This window comes from Dermochelys coriacea, chromosome 5, assembly GCF_009764565.3.
Source record: "Dermochelys coriacea isolate rDerCor1 chromosome 5, rDerCor1.pri.v4, whole genome shotgun sequence".
NCBI classification, from domain to species: domain Eukaryota; kingdom Metazoa; phylum Chordata; order Testudines; family Dermochelyidae; genus Dermochelys; species Dermochelys coriacea.
In genome coordinates this window covers 72,609,004-72,628,386 of record NC_050072.1, presented here as the reverse complement: position 1 = coordinate 72,628,386, position 19,383 = coordinate 72,609,004, and the positions used below count along the sequence as shown (strand labels likewise).

At 41.7% G+C, this 19,383-nt stretch overlaps 1 protein-coding gene across 4 annotated transcripts; it reads right to left on the bottom strand.

Annotated features, from left to right (window-relative positions):
* Nucleotides 1-4,937: 4,937 nt before the first annotated feature.
* SRP19 (signal recognition particle 19) lies at nt 4,938-16,323 on the bottom strand. Of its 4 annotated transcripts, none has more exons than XM_038402716.2 (5): nt 16,081-16,323; nt 13,258-13,333; nt 11,634-11,705; nt 7,379-7,490; nt 4,938-5,579 (listed from the first exon to the last, which is right to left on the bottom strand). In XM_038402716.2, the coding sequence occupies exons 1-5, from the start codon at nt 16,122-16,124 to the stop codon at nt 5,446-5,448; spliced, it is 438 nt and encodes a 145-aa protein (XP_038258644.1). In that variant the 5' UTR covers nt 16,125-16,323; the 3' UTR covers nt 4,938-5,445. The 4 variants fall into 4 exon arrangements, with proteins under 4 accessions (XP_038258644.1, XP_043370672.1, XP_043370673.1 ...); XM_043514737.1 differs by lacking the exon at nt 16,081-16,323 and adding an exon at nt 14,365-14,384; XM_043514739.1 differs by having other exon boundaries at nt 5,503-7,233; nt 7,331-7,490; nt 16,081-16,308.
* Nucleotides 16,324-19,383: the final 3,060 nt, after the last annotated feature.

Below are 19,383 nucleotides of genomic sequence, written 5' to 3'. Positions count from 1 at the left end.
GAAAAAAAAAGACTAATAGGTTTTAGGATCAGTATCCCCTAACAGTCTAATACCTTTGTTGTCTTTTACAGCTCTTAGTATTTGAGAAGTTGTTCAAAACTGAAGCCTAGAGACCAGAAAATTACAAGCCAATCCGTTTCATCTCACGGAAAGAAGGGTCAAAGTTTAACTTTAAGATGCTCCTGAAACAATTTATGGAAGTTAGATCATTCATGTTAAACTTGACTTCACACACAGGAGCTGTTCTTAAGCCACTGTGTACATAACACATTCCTGAACTTATTTGTGAGTTAAGAATAGCCTTTTCTAAAAGGCCCCAACACTGTCAGCTGTTTAATTCTCTAAACACCAGATGTCTGTTCAAGGGTATAGCCAATTTTGTACCTAGCAACTTAGAACAATATTTTGTTAGTTTCGTTTAATCTCAGCAGTTCAGAGGTCAGTCACCCCTGTCAAAGCATTACAGTATGGTCATTGCAAAGTATCCATCTCAGCTCCTTTTCAAAACATATAAATGTATTAGGAGTCAACATGGACTAATTTTCTTTTACTACATATTTACTATATTTAATAACCAAGGTGGCAATGTAATTAAAATGCTTTTATTTATCAGACAGTACACCAAAATAGAGGTTGAATTGTACTCTTCGCTACTATGATCAGTAGATGCACATCCGATCAGTATTTAACCTCATACATTTTTTAATACACCAATTGCCTAAATTTGAACATTCAAGTTTTGTTCACAAGGATAAGAATTAGGTAGATCACAGTCCTAAGGAGCCTCACTTAGCTGTCACTTATCAAAACCATGGTGCCAGATTGTCCCCTCCTGCACAGAACTTTCTAAGAGGAAAAAAAAGATAATGTTCCTGGGGCTTTCATTTTGCAGAAAACCAAAGTCAATCCCTCCTCAACAGTGGACAGGAGCTACCACGAGGGGGGAAGAAGGTATAGCATGCTGTTGAGCCCCAGTATTTGGAGTGCAAATGCCATGTCTCCCCTCTTCCTTTCTAGCATGCCTTGTAATTACACTGCCGTTCACTCCCCCATTGCAACTGCACAATCCAACCCTTTCTAGAGACATATAAGGTACATAATGGAAGTTAACTGTGACCAAAGTAATAACTCCTGCCACATTTGCCACTTCCCAGGAGAGCATGCCACTGACTTGCACCCCATGTTTACCATTCATCCAGCTCAGCCAGACATACACCTACAGTGTCCCAACCACATAGCATTCACATGGTAAGGCTTCCATCAGTTCAAGCATTCAGTATAGATGCAGCTTCTTTCTTTAACTGTTACTTTTGGAAATCTCAGTGCGTGTTTACAAAGAGAAAAGGAGTACTTGTGGCACCTTAGAGACTAACAAATTTATTAGAGCATAAGCTTTCGTGAGCTACAGCTCACTTCATCGGATGCATTTGGTGGAAAAAACAGAGGAGAGATTTATATACACACACACAGAGAACATGAAACAATGGGTTTATCATACACACTGTAAGGAGAGTGATCACTTAAGATAAGCCATCACCAACAGCAGGGGGGGGAAGGAGGAAAACCTTTCATGGTGACAAGCAGGTAGGCTAATTCCAGCAGTTAACAAGAATATCAGAGGAACAGTGGGGGGTGGGGTGGGAGGGAGAAATACCATGGGGAAATAGTTTTACTTTGTGTAATGACTCATCCATTCCCAGTCTCTATTCAAGCCTAAGTTAATTGTATCCAGTTTGCAAATTAATTCCAATTCAGCAGTCTCTCGTTGGAGTCTGTTTTTGAAGCTTTTTTGTTGAAGTATAGCCACTCTTAGGTCTGTGATCGAGTGACCAGAGAGATTGAAGTGTTCTCCAACTGGTTTTTGAATGTTATAATTCTTGACGTCTGATTTGTGTCCATTCATTCTTTTACGTAGAGACTGTCCAGTTTGGCCAATGTACATGGCAGAGGGGCATTGCTGGCACATGATGGCATATATCACATTGGTAGATGCACAGGTGAACGAGCCTCTGATAGTGTGGCTGATGTGATTAGGCCCTATGATGGTATCCCCTGAATAGATATGTGGACAGAGTTGGCAACGGGCTTTGTTGCAAGGATAGGTTCCTGGGTTAGTGGTTCTGTTGTGTGGTGTGTGGTTGCTGGTGAGTATTTGCTTCAGATTGGGGGGCTGTCTGTAAGCAAGGACTGGTCTGTCTCCCAAGATCTGAGAGAGCGATGGCTCGTCCTTCAGGATAGGTTGTAGATCCTTGATGATGCGTTGGAGGGGTTTTAGTTGGGGGCTGAAGGTGATGGCTAGTGGCGTTCTGTTGTTTTCTTTGTTGGGCCTGTCCTGTAGTAGGTGACTTCTGGGTACTCTTCTGGCTCTGTCAATCTGTTTCTTCACTTCAGCAGGTGGGTACTGTAGTTGTAGGAATGCATGATAGAGATCTTGTAGGTGTTTGTCTCTGTCAGACTCCAACGAGAGACTGCTGAATTGGAATTAATTTGCAAACTGGATACAATTAACTTAGGCTTGAATAGAGACTGGGAATGGATGAGTCATTACACAAAGTAAAACTATTTCCCCATGGTATTTCTCCCTCCCACCCCACCCCCACTGTTCCTCTGATATTCTTGTTAACTGCTGGAATTAGCCTACCTGCTTGTCACCATGAAAGGTTTTCCTCCTTCCCCCCCCTGCTGTTGGTGATGGCTTATCTTAAGTGATCACTCTCCTTACAGTGTGTATGATAAACCCATTGTTTCATGTTCTCTGTGTGTGTGTGTATATAAATCTCTCCTCTGTTTTTTCCACCAAATGCATCCGATGAAGTGAGCTGTAGCTCACGAAAGCTTATGCTCTAATAAATTTGTTAGTCTCTAAGGTGCCACAAGTACTCCTTTTCTTTTTGCGAATACAGACTAACACGGCTGCTACTCTGAAACCTGTGATTTTACAAAGATTCTCCAAAAGTAATTCACAGTAGATTATGCTTGCAAGGCCCATACAAAGAGCCTCTATAACTAAAAGTTTTAAAATAAACTCACAAAAAAACCCACAAAATTGATTTCCTTCTGTGGCCTTCAGGCCCCTTTACAGCAGGTAGCCTTGTGAGTTATTGCCCCGTTACCCTGGCTGAACTCCATAGCACCTTTGGCTATCCGACTCTAGATTTGTCATGAATTTTTGAATTTGCTCAGCTGCAACAAGGATGAAACGGTGTAATTAATGTATAATTAAGTATTGTGTAGTTAGTAAATAAAAATTCTCACCCTTTGTTGTTGTGCAAAATTTAAGAGTAGTCATGACAGATTTCAACTAACTGTTACAGAAAAAGAATTCTGTTCCCAATTAGAAGACTACATAGGAAATTAAGTATTTATCAGTCCAGATTGCCCAAAGTAACAATGACACTGATTCCAGAAAGTGTCTAATTCCCCATGCCACCTGCAGGTAAGATATCCAAAGAGCTATCACGACACACTGACTTACAGAACAGAAGAAATGGGTAATATAAAAACTAAGATCTGCATGGAGACTTTAAGATAGATACTGTAGCTACTATATCTTCGCATGACTGAGAATGTCCTAGCATACACTTTACCCCCATAGAAAAAATACTAGTCAGCTGTCACACTAAATACCTATTGTATTTCAGCTGCTTACGACAGAAAAAGCAATGACCGTATAGCAAGTGCATCTACTTTCCCAAATTTTCCAAACCCAGTGTCAAAACCTACCATAAAACAAAAACTACCACTTTTCAGGGCCAGTGCTTTATGTATTTTTTGTAAGCAGTCTTTAAAAAACCCTCAGTGCTATATAACGAGTCAAATTGTAGACACTCACATTGTCTTACATTGCATATCAACCATTATCTATGTTTTAATAAAAGTTGAAGATCACCCGCTGAAATTCTTGTGGGGCTTCTCTTTATGCGGTCAAGAATTAAAACTCTGATGTCATCCCACAGCCAGGCTTTTTGATTCCTCACAGTGGCATACACAGGTGTTAGTAACACTGGCTGGGATGGACTGCAAGGTCAGTGAGGTAGGAACTGAAATTAAGTGAGCATATCCTTGTGATTTTATAATCCACCACAGCCAAATCTAACACTCCATACATTTAAACACTGCTTAATCAGCTACCACATAAAAGATGCATGTCAGGGAAGACATGCAGGAGGGAAGAGAAAAATATCATCCTTAGATGGAAGGCCTGCATCACAATTTACATGCAGGTATATGGATAAAACTGATCAGTTTCCAGTGTCTGTAAACACACGCTAACAAGCACTATATTCACTTTTACAGAGTTATCCTGAATGGAAACAGAATGATTATTTAATAAACATGGAGGTTCACTCAACATGTAAGTGGGGGAAAAAGACCTACATGAGATCACTTATTGAACAGGCTCTGCTGTTTCCTCTCCAATCTCTCCCTCTTCATGCTCCCAAACCATCCCTTTCTCTGAAACTTATAAAGTACACTTTTTACTCTCTGCGAGGCCCTTCCTTCCAAGAGTCTTCCTTATTTTGGATTCATCAGCTGTGGGGAGTAGGATAGATCAGCTTAAGCTTCTGCACCAAGTGAACTTTTCCCCACCAAGGCAATATGCACCTCTAATAAAATAAAACAAAAACAGATATTTGTATGATGACGACATTAATAAAGTTGTTTCCAATATCTGATTGTAAGACTAAAGATAGATGGTACTTTCTTTTTAAAGACGAAAGAATATTAAAGTCAGTAAGCCCTTTCTCAGATACATGGCAGCATAAGAGAATCTGTGACATTCTATCCCACAGTAGAATGCAGCCAGCCACAAGCTTTTAATGGGCGTGAGATGAACAAAATATCTTCTCTTCAAATAGGCATCTGGGGGGAAAAAAAGAGTGATGAAGCTCCAACTAAAGTATTTTATACAATTAGGTTTTCAAAATTTGTTTTTGCCACCTTTATTAGGCTTAACATTTGTGAATGATTAAAAAGTGAAATGTACAGAGTAATGATAACTTCATTGCTAATTTTCCTAGTACAGTGATATATAAGGTCCAGATTTAAGACAAATTTATCTTTATCAGCATAGATACATTTTGTACTAAGGCAATCAACTTCAGATATCCAGCCTGCATAAAATAAACTTTGTTTTTATTTTGAAAGCCAAACAACTGCATATGTATCCGTGAAAATAATCATGTTTCCACCCTCAAATTATCTATGTTGTTTGTAACTTCTAAAACTAGCTGCTACCTTTGGATTTGGGGTTCTGTGATTACTGTTACACGTCAGGCACAGGACACGCATTCCACTTCAGTAAAAAAAAATATGAAGACAATTCTGTACAGCTTCACCAGTTTTCTTGTTTTTTAGATCTCAGTTGAGATTCACAAATAGTAACGTCCATCCATATCTGCCATAGAATGACTATATAAAGTAACAATTATGCCAGAGACAGGCTCACTTCTTCTTCTTCCCTTTTCCTTTTTTGCCTCCCTCTCCTGGCTGGAGATTTTGGTCACTACCTCCCATTTTTTGTGTCCTTGTTTTCAGTTTTGGAATTGTTTCTGCTGCATACAGCATCACTGATTTACCTAGAAATCAAAGGCAAGGGTTAATATTTGTAACACTTTGAACATTAGAATCCCTAGCTAATGTTCGGGCCTACCTGGAACCCCTGTCAAGTCGGATACGAAGTCCCAAGCTCTGCTTCTTTCCCCTGTATCCATGGGATACTAGGTGCTCTCTGGAAGTAAGCACTCAGTGCTTACTGGGGGAACTTGCAGAACAGTTTTAAACTGAATCATTAGAACTAAGAGAATCCAGAGCAAGCCTAGAGAAGTGTCACAGTAATTTGGGACCTAATCAAGGAATTGAGTTGCTTTTTATTAATCAGATTATGATCTAGCTCAAGGGTTCTCAAACTTCATTGCATTGTGACCCCCTTCTGACAAGAAAAGTTACTACACGACCCCAGGAGGGGGGACTGAAGCCTGAGCCTTCCCAAACTTCACCGTCCCCCATGGGAGCCAAAGCTAAAAGGGCATGGCCCAAACCAGAAACCCAAGGGCTTTAGCCACAGCCAGAGGACCTGAGCCCTACCACCTAGGGTGGAAGCCCTTGGGCTTCAGCCCTGGGTGGCAGGGCTCTGGCTTTGGCCCCAGCAAGTCTAATGCCAATCCTGGCAACTCCATTAAAATGGGGTCCTGACCCACAGTTTGATAACCGCTGACTAGCTTGCACAGACAGACAATGAGGCACAGCCCCCGCTGCCCCTTACTTTCCCCTAGCAGTTACTTGCCTTAAAAGGTAAAAGTGCAGGGAAAGACCAAGCCTCCAAAAAGCCACCACATTGCCTTCCGTTTATATAGACTTGGCATACTAATATTGTAACTATCTGGGGCTAGTGTGGACCTCAAAAGGACAAGTGGATGGACAACCAAAACATGCTACAGGGGAGCAAGATCCTGACCCAACTATTTGCTCCCACCAGAAGACTCCATGGCTCTATCTTCCCCTTCTGATCAGTGGAGATTATGAAGCCATCACACCATCAATGGCACTTTCTAGTTTCCAGCACTTCCATTCTCTCTTTCTGTAGATTAGTCTTTGCCCCCTATTCTTTCTGCACACTAATTCCTCACTTACCTGTCAATATTAACAAAGCTTCTTTAGTTAGGCCAGTTAGTATTTTAGATTTCCTATGAGCATTTTAGGCAGAAAACTGCAATATCAAACAGGATTACTACATCAGTTTATCAACTGCACTGAAATTTAACTGAGGTATGACAACAGTTTACACAAGAAAAAACTAAGTGAAATACAGTAGTTTTAAAGCAGAATTTTTTTTTTTTTTGGGAGCGAAACCGTCTACCACAACACAGTACACTAAAGTAGCACTACTGCTTTGTTGGAGACAGTGGTCACACAGTGTGCCCAAAAGAATGTTCAATTCCCAATTTTTAAAATGAGAATGAAGCACCATCTAAGGAAAAACTGGACTGACGATCGTACCCTAAAACCGAATCACTTCCTCACTAACAGGCTCTGGCTCATCTCATTTAGCTACCAGTTTATATGGCTTATAGTGGCCAAATGTTTCAAATGGTAGGAACTAAAATGCCTAACGACAAAGTTCTCTATTAATGTTTTAACAGACTGGTCACAATAACATTAGCATGGGAGACAAACACAGCCTGACATTATGGCAACAGACCCTAACTTTTTCTAAATAGGTAAAAATATATTCACAAAAAGAAAAGGAGTACTGGTGGCACCTTAGAGACTAACAAATTTATTTGAGCGTAAGCTTTCGTGAGCTACAGCTCACTTCATCGGATGCATTGTTACCCAAGTTTTCTCACTGCACATACCCCCTCACTACTGCACTCACGTGTTGGAAACTGAGGTAAACATAGGTTGCCATCTTCCAGCTTGAGTTGAACTCGTACTCTGCCTCTATATTGCACATCACGGTTCCACTCTCTAGGGTACAACTTGTTCTTCTAGCAAGTGGAAAAAAAGACCACCACAGTTAAAGTAGAGAATAAGAGGCAAAAAGGCATTTCATAAGATAAGCAGACATTAAAGAAATCTGAATTTAAAATTGCTATGTACTAAAATGTCCATAACCAATGGACACTGCTCACAGATGTACCTTTTTGAGAGAGGTGTCACAGCCGTGTAGACTTTAGATACATGCTTTGAAAGTGAAGGGTCACACATGCTTATTGGGAAAATGTGATAATACTCTGCACTTTATAACTAGCACCGTGGTATGTATGCTAAACTTCAGAACAAAATTTCAGAAGTTAAGGCAATCTTCGTCTGGGCTGGACTAGTGAGGATGAAGTGAATACTGTTAAACCACTGGAAAAAAAATTCTTTCAAAGGAAGCAGAATAGTTTATCCTCACCCATATTTCTCTTCACAAAATAATTCATATAGCACAAAACCAGAGAGGTGTTTGAAGACATACTGATAAAAGTAATTTACAGATGACAAAGATTGGTGAAGAGTTAAATAATGATGTAGACAGGACAGTCATACAGAGCCATCTGTATCACTTGGTAATCTGGGCCCATTTGAACAAAAGGCATTTTAATGCAGCCAAATGCAAAGTTATACAAGTAGGAACAAGAAACGAAGGCCACACCTACAAAATGGGGGACTGTACCATGGAAAGCAATGACTGAAAAAAAAAAATTAAAATTGTAGTGGACAGACAGCTGAATATGAGCTCCCAGTCTGATGCTGTAGCAAAGAGTCAATGTGATCCTTGGATGCATGAAGAGGGGAGAAGTGAGTATGAAGGGGATTTTAGCTTTGGTGAGACAAATACTGGAATACCATGTCAGTTCTGATGTCCACATTTTAAAGAGGATGTGGAAAAATTGGAAAGGGTGAAGAAAAAAGCGACAAAAATTATTCGAGAACTGGAGAAAATGCCTGTGAAATCTCAATCTGTTTAGCTCAGTGGTTCTCAACCTTTCCAGACTACGGTACCCCTTTCAGAAGCCTGATTATAGTTTCTCAAAAAAATTAAAAGATAACTTGATTACAGCATCTAAGAACTTTCATGGGGAGAAAGTACTGAGTAATAAAAATAACCTTAATCTAGTGGAGAAAGACATAAGAACAAATGGCTAGAAGTTAAAGCCAGACAAATTCAAATTAGAAATTAGGCACAATTAAAAACAAAAATAAAAAAAACCAAATCAACCACCAATAAAAGCCACACAGTGAGGGTGATTAACCAGATGAACAAACTACAAAGAGAAGTAGTGGATTCTCCATCTGTTGGAGACTTCAAATCAAGATGTATTTTAGCCAAGCCCTAGTTATTAGTCTCAATACGGGGTAATGGTGAAATTTAATGGCCTGTGACATACAGGAGGTCAGACTAGATGATCTAATGGACCCTTCTGACCCTAAAACAACAAAAAACCTTGGTCTATGACATATGGAAACCATTTATAGGGCTTAGAATTCAAGTATGACAATCTGTATTACTACATTTACTGAAGAATATCAAAGATTTTATCTTTAAAAGACATTACCATAAATTAATTATTTATGTTTGTCTATTTTCTGTGTAAGTTTTGTTTAGAATTTAAACACACATTTTAATGATTGTTAATTGTGTTGTGAACGTACTAGCAGTTATGAGAGGAAAGTTATTTGTAACTTAGCTGCATACCTATTTGTATTTAAACATCCCAATCAAGTCACTGCTCCCAAAGTTCCAGAGATAAGCCACACAACCTGATAGAAGTTATCTGAAAGGAGGAGTATGAAACATTACATCAGCACTGCATTTTGATAAATCTGATTAAGATTTTGTCAATTTTATGTTAGAAGTTTGTAATTTAGAAATGAAGGGGGCATCATTTGAGCAATCCATACAGAATACTGAGGGAAGTGTCATCTAGACACAAGGGAAAGATCTAAACCTTTGACATTCTTCAAGACAATAGAGAAGATTGAATGCTGCACATTCAGAGCCCAGGGGCAAAGGGGCAAGGCTTTAAAAGCCTTGAGATTCTGGGTAGTTCGAGCACTGAAACCGCCCCAGGCGTAAGTTTATCTGCCTAAATTATAACAGTCCCATATGGGATTCCTCTGAGCAGCTCTACAACACAGTGCTATGGCCCTATCTCCATCATACTTCCCATGCTTGACCTGTGAGAGCCATAGGCTGTCTTACGCAGCAACCACAGCTGAAGAACTCTTCTCCAGGTAGCTAAGGGGCTTTTATAACTCCTATCCAGCACACTGGGTCTAGGTCAGGAAATGTCTATATGCATCAGAGATGCACAGATATGCTATAAGTGACTACTGCGATCATCATAAGATAGAGGTACTTGAAAGTTCCCTTTCAAACAACCAATCTTTTAAATTTTCCTGAAGATGCTGATGAAAGCAATCTAATGCATTAATTCTTAAAAACTGTTACTACTGAAAAATATGACGCTCACTTGAAAGTTTTGAAACCCTTTTTAATTCCTAGTAAAGATTCTTCCTCTCTCTTATTTGTTTTTGCTCCTGTTACAAAAGTAACAGTCAATATTTGTGTGTCTCCAAGGGATAAGAAAAATACAGACAGTTCTCTGAAAGCATAATGATAAAGGTATATATGCTTTAAAATATATCAAGGTCCACTTAATTTCCAATTTTTATTACAATAATGCTAGCAACTTTGATCGTACAGATTAAAGAAAAAAATCTGATTTATGAAAATTTAAGATGGCGCTGGCAAAATCTGTACCTGAATGAGCAAGTTTTATGGTACTACTGGTTACATTTTATATTAATGGGCATTTCATGAGAATAACTGAAGTGCTGTTTACTTCTCAGAAAAAATCTCTTTATATTTAATTATGACTAGTGACTTGGTTGATGTTTTCAGGGTATTTGAACGTATACATTAAAAGGAAGATCTTACTGATGAAAACCTAAATGGTTTTATGAGGATACAAGTTTTACAGTATTCACTTTTAGGTTAATGTAAGGTACTGGAGTAATTACTCTTTTCTATTGCCAAACTGCACTTTATGCGCCAATGCACTTAAACTATCAGAACTTTAATGCCAAAAGAGACATCTATGACCTGTGACATACAGAGGTCAGACTAGAATTGCACCGTTACCCCTGCATGAAGCCCAATAACTTATATTTGGCCAACACATATCTGTGAGAAAGGCATCCAGTCTTGATGTGAAGATGCCAAAAGGAGAGTAGCAGCCGTGTTAGTCTGTATTCGCAAAAAGAAAAGGAGTACTTGTGGCACCATAGAGACTAAAATTTATTTGAGCATAAGCTTTCGTGAGCTACAGCTCACTTCATCAGATGCATTCAGTGGAAAATACAGTGGGGAGATTTATATACACAGAGAACATGAAACAATGGGTGTTACCATACACACTGTAACCAGAGTGATCACTTAAGGTGAGCTATTACCAGCAGAAGAGTGGGGGGGGGAATCTTTTTGTAGTGATAATCAAGGAGAATCCATCACGTCTCTTGCTAGTTAGTTCCAATGGTTAATTACCTCCAAAGTTAACAAAATTGTGCCTAATTTCAATTTGAATTTGTCTGGCTTCATCTTGCAGTGAGAGCTGTCCCTTGAGTAGGGCGAACTGGGGAAACTGCCCAGGGTCCTGGCTTTGCGGGGGCCCATGTTTCAATAAAATCCTGATATTTAGCCCTTTGTCCCACGTCCTGACCAATGTATGATCGGGACGCCCTTCGTCCTGATATTCAGGTGAGGAGGTAAGACGGGAGGGATAAGGCAGAGAGCAGACTAACAGGGAGGCTGATTTGTTCTGGGCCCCGCATCCCCATAGGGACGGCCCTGCTTGCAGCCATTGTTTTCTGTTATGCCTTTCTCCAATAGGTTAATGTACCTTTAGTACCTGTATTTTCTCCCCATGAAGGTACTTAGACCCTAATCAAGAAAACTCTTCATGTACTTTTTGATAAACTAAACAGATTGAGCTCTTTAAGTCTATCTATCTGTAAGGCGTGAGGAACTTAAAGAAATCAGAGGACTTGGTTAATAAGTTTATATGACAGTGGTTTTTCTACAGCACATTTTTTTCAATTAAAAAAAGTCTTTATCAAGATGTATTCATAAAGTTTCACATTACCTCTACAAGCACATTGAGTCCAATTGCTGCACATACATCTTGGATTTCTGTAGATGTGGGATTTTCAATGGCCTATTAAAATAATGTTTTAAATTACTACATTGCCTTTTTTAAAAAAATTAGTCTACTGCTGAAAAATAAATCCATCGTAATTAGGTGTTGATTGGATGAGCTCCTGAAACTCCTCTGGTGAAGCAGCAGTCAGGGAAAGGGAGGGCACAAAGATGGATCAGGGAAAACAGATCTGCTTGCTTCTCCACTTATGCAAGTTATTTATGAACCAGGACATATACATTTTCTGGAATATATCAGAAAGAAAGGAACAAAGCACCAAAGGAGAGGAAAAAATAAGCATGGGCTCAAACATTAGCTGTAGATAAGCCTGGGCAAGAAACCAGGAAGGAGTGGGGACAGAGTTAGTACTTTAGAAAAACAATTTTGGTTTCTTTGGAGTGATATAGGAGTAAGAGATTTCTTTGTGTGTGGTTTAAGCAATTAGAAGGGGGAAAAAAAAACCCTAAACCCAAACACCAACCTGCAGCAATGAGTCTCAGAGCCCAGGCCTACAGAGTTGGGCTTTTGTGACGTTCTCACTTGGGCTGGAGCCTGGGCTCTGAGACACACTCTGCTCAGTGGGTTTCAGAGCCCAAACTTCAGATCAAGTGGGTATGTCTACTCTGCTATTTTTAGCCTGTAGCACAAGCCTGAGTCTATGAGACCCAGGCTCAGAGACTTGCTGCTGCAGGGTTTGTGTATGTGTGTAGACACACCCTCAGCTACAGACTGAGGAACTAAGAAAGGATTGACTTAGTGACAGGCATCTCTTGCCAAGGATTCAGCTAGAGATTGAAGAGAAAGGAACAGAAGGCCAGGGCATCAGTTATCAAAGATGTAGGGGCCTGGTCACTCAAGTAACAGACTTAACTACTAGTTCAAGTTAAAACAACTGACTTTTTGCTATAGCAGGAAAAACATCTAAGAAAGTATATGGAGAATATGGATGTTTTAGTAGTCAGTGTTTAATCAGTGGCACTTCTCGGTAAGCCACGTACTATATGTCTATTCCACTATCAGCTGGGCTCCTATTGGAGCACTAGTTATGGACTCAGAAGTAACAGACAAGAAATGGTACATTACAGACTGTGACTCAAATGTGTTCTATTTCCCATCATCCTTGATATTACAGGGGGCCTCTAGGGTCAAAACAATAGTGCAAAACAAGAACATCTGAACTAGTTAGATAATGAAATTACAAGCAAATTATTAGGCAGAGTTACAAAATCCTTCTTGACCAGGTGATCCGTATCTGTTTCCTTCATCACTGCAAGGACAGGCAAGAAGATTTTGTACTAGTAAGTTTTCAAGAGATTTTCAAGGTTGCATTCAGTCTCTCCCAGCTGATGTGTTTGAGCCTTGCTCATGTGAAAATAAGAGGTTCTGAACGCAGCCTTTCCCATGTTGAATTCACATGTTGACACCAAAGGTCAGTCTTCAAATATATGTTACAGAATTCACTCATCAAAAAAGCTTAAGTAGCCTTGTTCACAATTGTTAGTTCCTTCCCAAACTCCCTCCAAGCTATCATGAAGCAAAACTTAGTTTTCCCATGCCACCCACAAATTACTTTGTCCATAGGTATTCTTCTTCCTTCTGCTATTGTCTTCTTGTTATTTAAGTATGCTGGATAGATGCAGATGAATCTTTAAAAAAAAAAAAAAAAAGAGCAATATAAGTTCTGGAAAATACTGTTTTTTGTAATATCTTCTAAAGCACATAAAAAAAACACAAAAGGAATGCCCACTTGTAAAACTTGGAAACTGTCGTACTAGATAAACCAATGGTTTGATCTGGTATAATTGCCATATTGTGAAAGTACCACACAATTCAGGGGAAGATGCAAAAAACCACATCGTGGACAATGATGGACCATAGGGAGAGATTCTTCCTAATACTAGGATAGTGGCTAGCTAAAACCCCGAAGCGTGAGGTTTTTATATCCCTTACAATTTTGTCCTATTTTAAGCAGCTGTATAAATTATTATAAAAAACAATTCCTTTGCTAAATCCTGCTAAGCTCCAGGGTTTGATATCTTGCAACAGAGAACTCCACTGTCTAATTATGCAAAAACAATAAAACCAACCAACTAACCAAACCCCTTGTTAATTTTAATTTGTCTTCCAATTTTGTTTGGAAACCTAAAATATAGCATTATTAAAGAGTAAATAGGAATTCCGTACTAACCTTTTCTACATTGATGATTATATTGAAGTTGCCAGACATTTCCCATTATATGACACTGCCAGAGTTGGAGCAGAAGAGGGAGAATGGGGAATGATGGGGCAAAGAATCTATGCAAATAGGTGGGAAACCTACTGGCAATGTGTGTTCTCCCTTCACCTCTAGTGCTGGTCTACACAGAGGATGACAACCTACTATTTTTATCAGTTACTCCAGTGGCAGAGGTACGTGGAGTGAATCTAAAGGTTTCAACCCTGATGATGATCCATATGGCTATCAGTATGATGCTACGTGACAGAGTTTGTTTTTTCAGTTTGCCTTTTTTAAAACCTAGGCAACTACATATAACAAATGACAATAAAAGAACATAATCAAGGTGACAAAAATCAAGCATTCAAACGTTAGGACATGGCTGAATCAAGGTTGCCCTTGCGCACATGCATTATCTTTATATACACAATAACTCCTATTTTTTCCCCACAGGACCCATGCCTCATCCAGTGCACAGGATGGACTGACCTCTAGAAATGAATCAGGGTTGTATAGTAAAGGACACTGTTTTCTGTATAATTCCCACCTTATTTGTCACCAAAATTGGAAAGTATGTAGTAAACAAGGTAGCACACAGCAGGAAGATATAGGATGGTTCACATGATTAAAGCAGATGAATACTGCTCTGGATTAGATGTCACTGCCACAGAGTTCTTGTATGCTGTTCATCAAGTCACAAACCCAGCCTTTCATAGGTTGTCACAAATTGTTTGTTCCTCATTTTCTGGGGGCCCAAATTGAGACCCTGGGACCTGACTTGCAGAAGTGCTGAGCACTCACAACTGCAACAAATATCAGTGGGAGCTGTGCTTGAATATATAAAGCGTTATACAACACTAAGTACCCTGAAAAAAACAGGTCCTAGGCACCTAAAATTAGTGGATACTCTTCACCTTCTATTCTCTGTGCTTCAGTTCACCATGGGTAAAATGAGACTATCATCACCCCCTCACCTCACAGGAGTATTGCAAAGATAAAATTCATCTCTATGAAGCACGCCGACACTGCAGTGATAATCACCATAGAAAAGCCCATGAAAAAATTAATAACTCTGTCTTCAGAGTAGGGTTTGAATAGTGTGCAGCACATAAGGCCTAGGGCTGCACAATGAACAATAGGAAGAAAACAAAATACTGAATAGTGGCTCCCTAAGTGAGCACAGCCCATTCGGCCCACTGAATGAGGCAGTGGTGAGTCCTAGGGAAAAAATATTTCTGTGACCATGTAACTAGACCAGGGTTTCTCAAACTGGGGGTCAGGACCCCTCAGGGGGTTGCGAGGTTATTATATGGGGGGGCATGAGCTGTCAGCCTGCACCCCAAACCCCACTTTGCATCAGCATTTATAATGGTGTTAAGTATATAAAAAAGTGTTTTTAATTTATAAGGGAGGGCCGCACTCAGAGGCTTGCTAAGTGAAAGGGGTCACCAGTACAAAAGTTTGAGAACCACTGAACTATAGGCTGTAGTATAACATAGGTGCCCCAGGGGACAGATTTTAGATTCCCTGTGCCAACTCTTGTGGCACCTTAGAGACTAACAAATTGGGTTTTAGCTGACGAAAGCTTATGCCACAATAAATATGTTAGTCTCTGAAGTGCCACAAGGACTCTGCCTTCTTTTTGCTGATACAGACTAACCGAGCTGCCACTCTGAAACCTGTGCTAGCTCCGAGTGCCTGACTTCGCAGCCCTGCTCATTTAAGGCAACACTGGCTAGGCGCGACTGTAAACACCTCTTGCTGCCATCTATTGCCCCCCTCCACGCTGGATCACTTCGTTACACCTCGCCGCTCACTCGCGGCCCCCGTTCAGCCCCATACACGTTTCCGCCACCCCTCCCAGAGCTCCTTCGAGGAGCTGTGGCGCCCAGCCCCGCACGCAGCTGCCACCGGCTCGCCCAGCAGGTGGGTCCCGGCCCCCTTCCCCAGCCAGGGAGCGCGGGGCGGGAGCAGCGCGGGGGCAGCGCCGATCCGCCCAGGGCCTGCTCGCGGGGACCAGGCCTACAGGACGCGTGAAGGCCGGGGACAGAGTAGCCCCAGCGCCTCCTCCCACCCCACCGGCGCAGGGGCCACAGCGACCGCGCAGCCCCGGAGCCGGAGCCGGAGCCGCCCCTGAGGTACCGGAAACATGGGCTGCCCCCCGCGGGGCGTCGTTACCTTTCCTTGTCCGCCGGGGAGGCGGCGGCGGCGGCCCAGGCCATGGCGGTTGGGGGAGGGGGGCGGATGGCGCGGCGCAGCACCGGCTCCCCCACTGTCACCCGCTACTACTCGCTCACCCCCCACAAACACAGAGCTCTCGCGAGAGGCGAGCCCACACACAGTCTCGCGCAAACCCTCGGCGTCACGTTCCTATTGGACTACAGAGCTGTCACTCAAGGAAGACTGTACACGCGGCATCTTAGGGGGCGTGCTCTTGAACTCTCGCGACATTTGAATGGGGCTAGCGAGAGGCTGGGCGAACAGCTTCCTGCCGGGGCACGACGCGCGTTTGGTTGCGCGCATGCGCTCTTTGAGTCAGCGGGGCGCCGTGGAGGGAGGGAGGCCGGCGGTGCGCGGCTTGCTGCCCCCACCGTCGCAGCGCTTCGCGGCCCGGGGACGGCCTTGAGGCCGGAGTGCGGTTAGGCCTTCGCAAGGGTGGCCGCAGGGCCCAGTGCTCCTCCAACGGCCCTCCACAGCGCGAGGGGCGCTGAGACCGCGCGGGTCCGCGCTGCTCTGTCCGCGGGCGGCCGGGCTGTGCCCACTGCTCAGGCTCCCCGGCGACGCAGCGTCTGATCCCCTGCCCGGGGGTGGATGGATGGAAGCGCGATGCCCCAGGTCCTGCTGGCAGATGAGTCGCCGCAGACGCTCCCATTGAAGTAGTTCTTCCAGCCCTTGCCCTTGCCGATTCAAGCTTCAGAGCGTGAAACCCAAAGGTTCAAAGCCCAGCTGGCAAATGCAGAGCGCCCAGGCTTTGTGAAAATCACATGGCATGTACAATAAGCTAATGCCTTCCTCGGGGGCTGACTCATGATTTTTGGAAGCCCGGGGTGGGCAGTCCTGGCTCAGCTTCCACTCAGTCAGGCCAGCAGTGATAACAATTTATGGCAAGACTACTGCTGACCAAAGTGAACACGAGGACAGTATGACGTTGCCAGCATCTCGATGGAAAGGGCTTAGTTTGGGGGTAGTTGGTTTGAGTATCACTGGTTTCCCCCTCTAATCTGAATTCTTACAGTTGAGCAATGTATGGCAGAAGTTGCCTATAGGGTAGAACTTCAGTATATGCAAAATCGGTTCTAGCCTGGAGGAAATAGGTGGATGGACCTTATTGTATAATATAACCATCTATTTTATTAAAGGCATGAAATGTTGATGCAAAGCCTTGGCATGACTGCTAGTCTCTGCAAGGGTAGCGATGCTACAACCACTGAAACCATTGACAGTGTTAATTCTGTATCCACGTCCCTAATTTTCTTGAGATGGGAAGAGTTGCTGTGATCATCCAATTCAATAATTAAATTTAAAGAGGCCTGCAACACATTTATTTACATGACTTATGCTGTGATTTGCCATACCCATTATTAAGACAGACTCTAACCCTTTCTGTTTTTCTCACTTAATTGCCTGATAAGTACAAAACTACACTACATGTGTGTGACAAACCAACAGTAGGTGGTAGTATGGCAATTGTACCTAAGTAGGGTTGGAAGGATTAGATCATAAATAAATGTCAATTTCACCATACATAAAAATGATGAAAAAATATTTTCAATAAAATGTACATATAGGCAAAGTAACAAATGCTATTTGAGAAATGTTTGATTTAAGGAGATATATACACACACACACGTATATTTTGATGTGATGTTTACAGTTTATTTTAACGGTTATAAAAGCTTTAACTTTTTGAATCTCAACATTTACAAGTCCCTCACCCCCCCAATTTCCAGTAACCACGAAAGTTTCAAACATTAAAAAAAATGCTTAAACCACATAATTTTGTGCAACTGTGAATTTAAATCAATAAAAATAGAAAAAATGCTTAAAAATGGATATTTCAAAATTATTTTTAAAAAAATCAAATTGTGCCACACCTATATGTAAGGCATATATAATTCAGCAGTACATCACATTGCGAGTCAAAAGGAATCAGTGTTGTAATTTAAATTAAAATTTGTTGTCCTAATCAGAATATAAACCAAAAAGGTGCTTAGGATACTGTTTGCTAGGGGGCTTGAACCAAAGCCCAGTGAAGTTGATGGAAAGGAACCCATTGATTTCAATGGGCTTTGGATCAGGCTCCAAATGACTAATAGTGAAGTATTTTAAACTAAACGTATTAATTATTAACTATTATTAAACTAAACGTATTAATAAAAATATTAATCTTATTCTGTAGAGTTCTATGATAGTCATACTTTCCTTTTAAATTCATGTTTTGTGATCAAAAGCTTCCTCTTATGGATGGTGGTGTACAGATTAAAAAGGCCCTTATAAAACCCACTAGAGTAAGAGAAGTTGAAGAGCGGTTAGGGCTGTACTGAGAGGCAAGCAGAAGAAAAAATTCCCTCACCTGGATTGGCTGTTGATTAGGGTGACCATATTTTCCCAAAGGGAAAACAGGATACCACTTGGGGCCAGCTGGTGGGCCCTCCCGCAACATGCAAGCCCAGCCCTTCCTGCCTCCTTCCCACACCAGGCTGGCCTGAGGCCCTCACTCCTCCTTCCTCCCCCATGTGCTAGGCCAACCCAAGCCACCTGCCTGGGGCCGGCCAGAGGTCCCTTTCCTCCTTCCCCCGACACACGGGGCCAACCGAAGTCCCCCTGCTGCCCACCCACGCAGGGCTGGCCCAACTGAGCCACTCTCCGGAGTCCTCCCTTCTGCACATGGCTGGCATTGCCACTAGCCCCCCCCCCCCACACACATTCCTCCATGCCCTGCTAAGGGGTTGCACCCCACTTTTTTGGCAAAACTGCACATCTCCAGTTTGGTCTTTGCCAGCCAAAACGGGACGTGTGGTCACCCTACCGTTGATAGAATATGGAAATGTTGGTTCTTTAATGTTATAGTAGAAGGATTCCTATTCTATTCCTATTCCTCATATACAAATTTAAAATCTCAATGTTTAGAAAACACGCTTGACTGCACACAGGCCAAAGTAGCTTTTTTCAAATGCTTGGGCTATTATACACTAGAGTAACCAGCAGGAAAAGGAAAAGTTGGCTTCCGCAGGCAGAAGCTTGATTTTTTGTTTTTGTTTTTAGAAGGAAGGGAAAAGGAGATTCTGGAAAATATATCAATGTGAAAATCAGACTTTGTTTGAAAATTGTTTACCTTCTATTGTTACATACCCATCTAAGCTTACTATAGAAAAAAGTTGGCAAAACTGTTTCTCATCTATTTTGTGCATTTGGTAGGACTTTATGTAGTCAACTAGGAAAAAGCTGACTTAAAGACTTAAACAGGATGTTAGAAGAGCT

Coding starts and splice junctions, on each gene's coding strand:
- SRP19 (XM_038402716.2), bottom strand. CDS start 16,124: ATGGCCTGGGCCGCCGCCGCCGCCTCCCCGGCGGACAAGGAAAG. Junction 7,491..11,633: donor GACTCAATGTGCTTGTAGAG/GTAATGTGAAAC, acceptor TCCACTTGCTAG/AAGAACAAGTTGTACCCTAG. Junction 5,580..7,378: donor TTTACCTCAGTTTCCAACAC/GTGAGTGCAGTA, acceptor TTTGATTTCTAG/GTAAATCAGTGATGCTGTAT.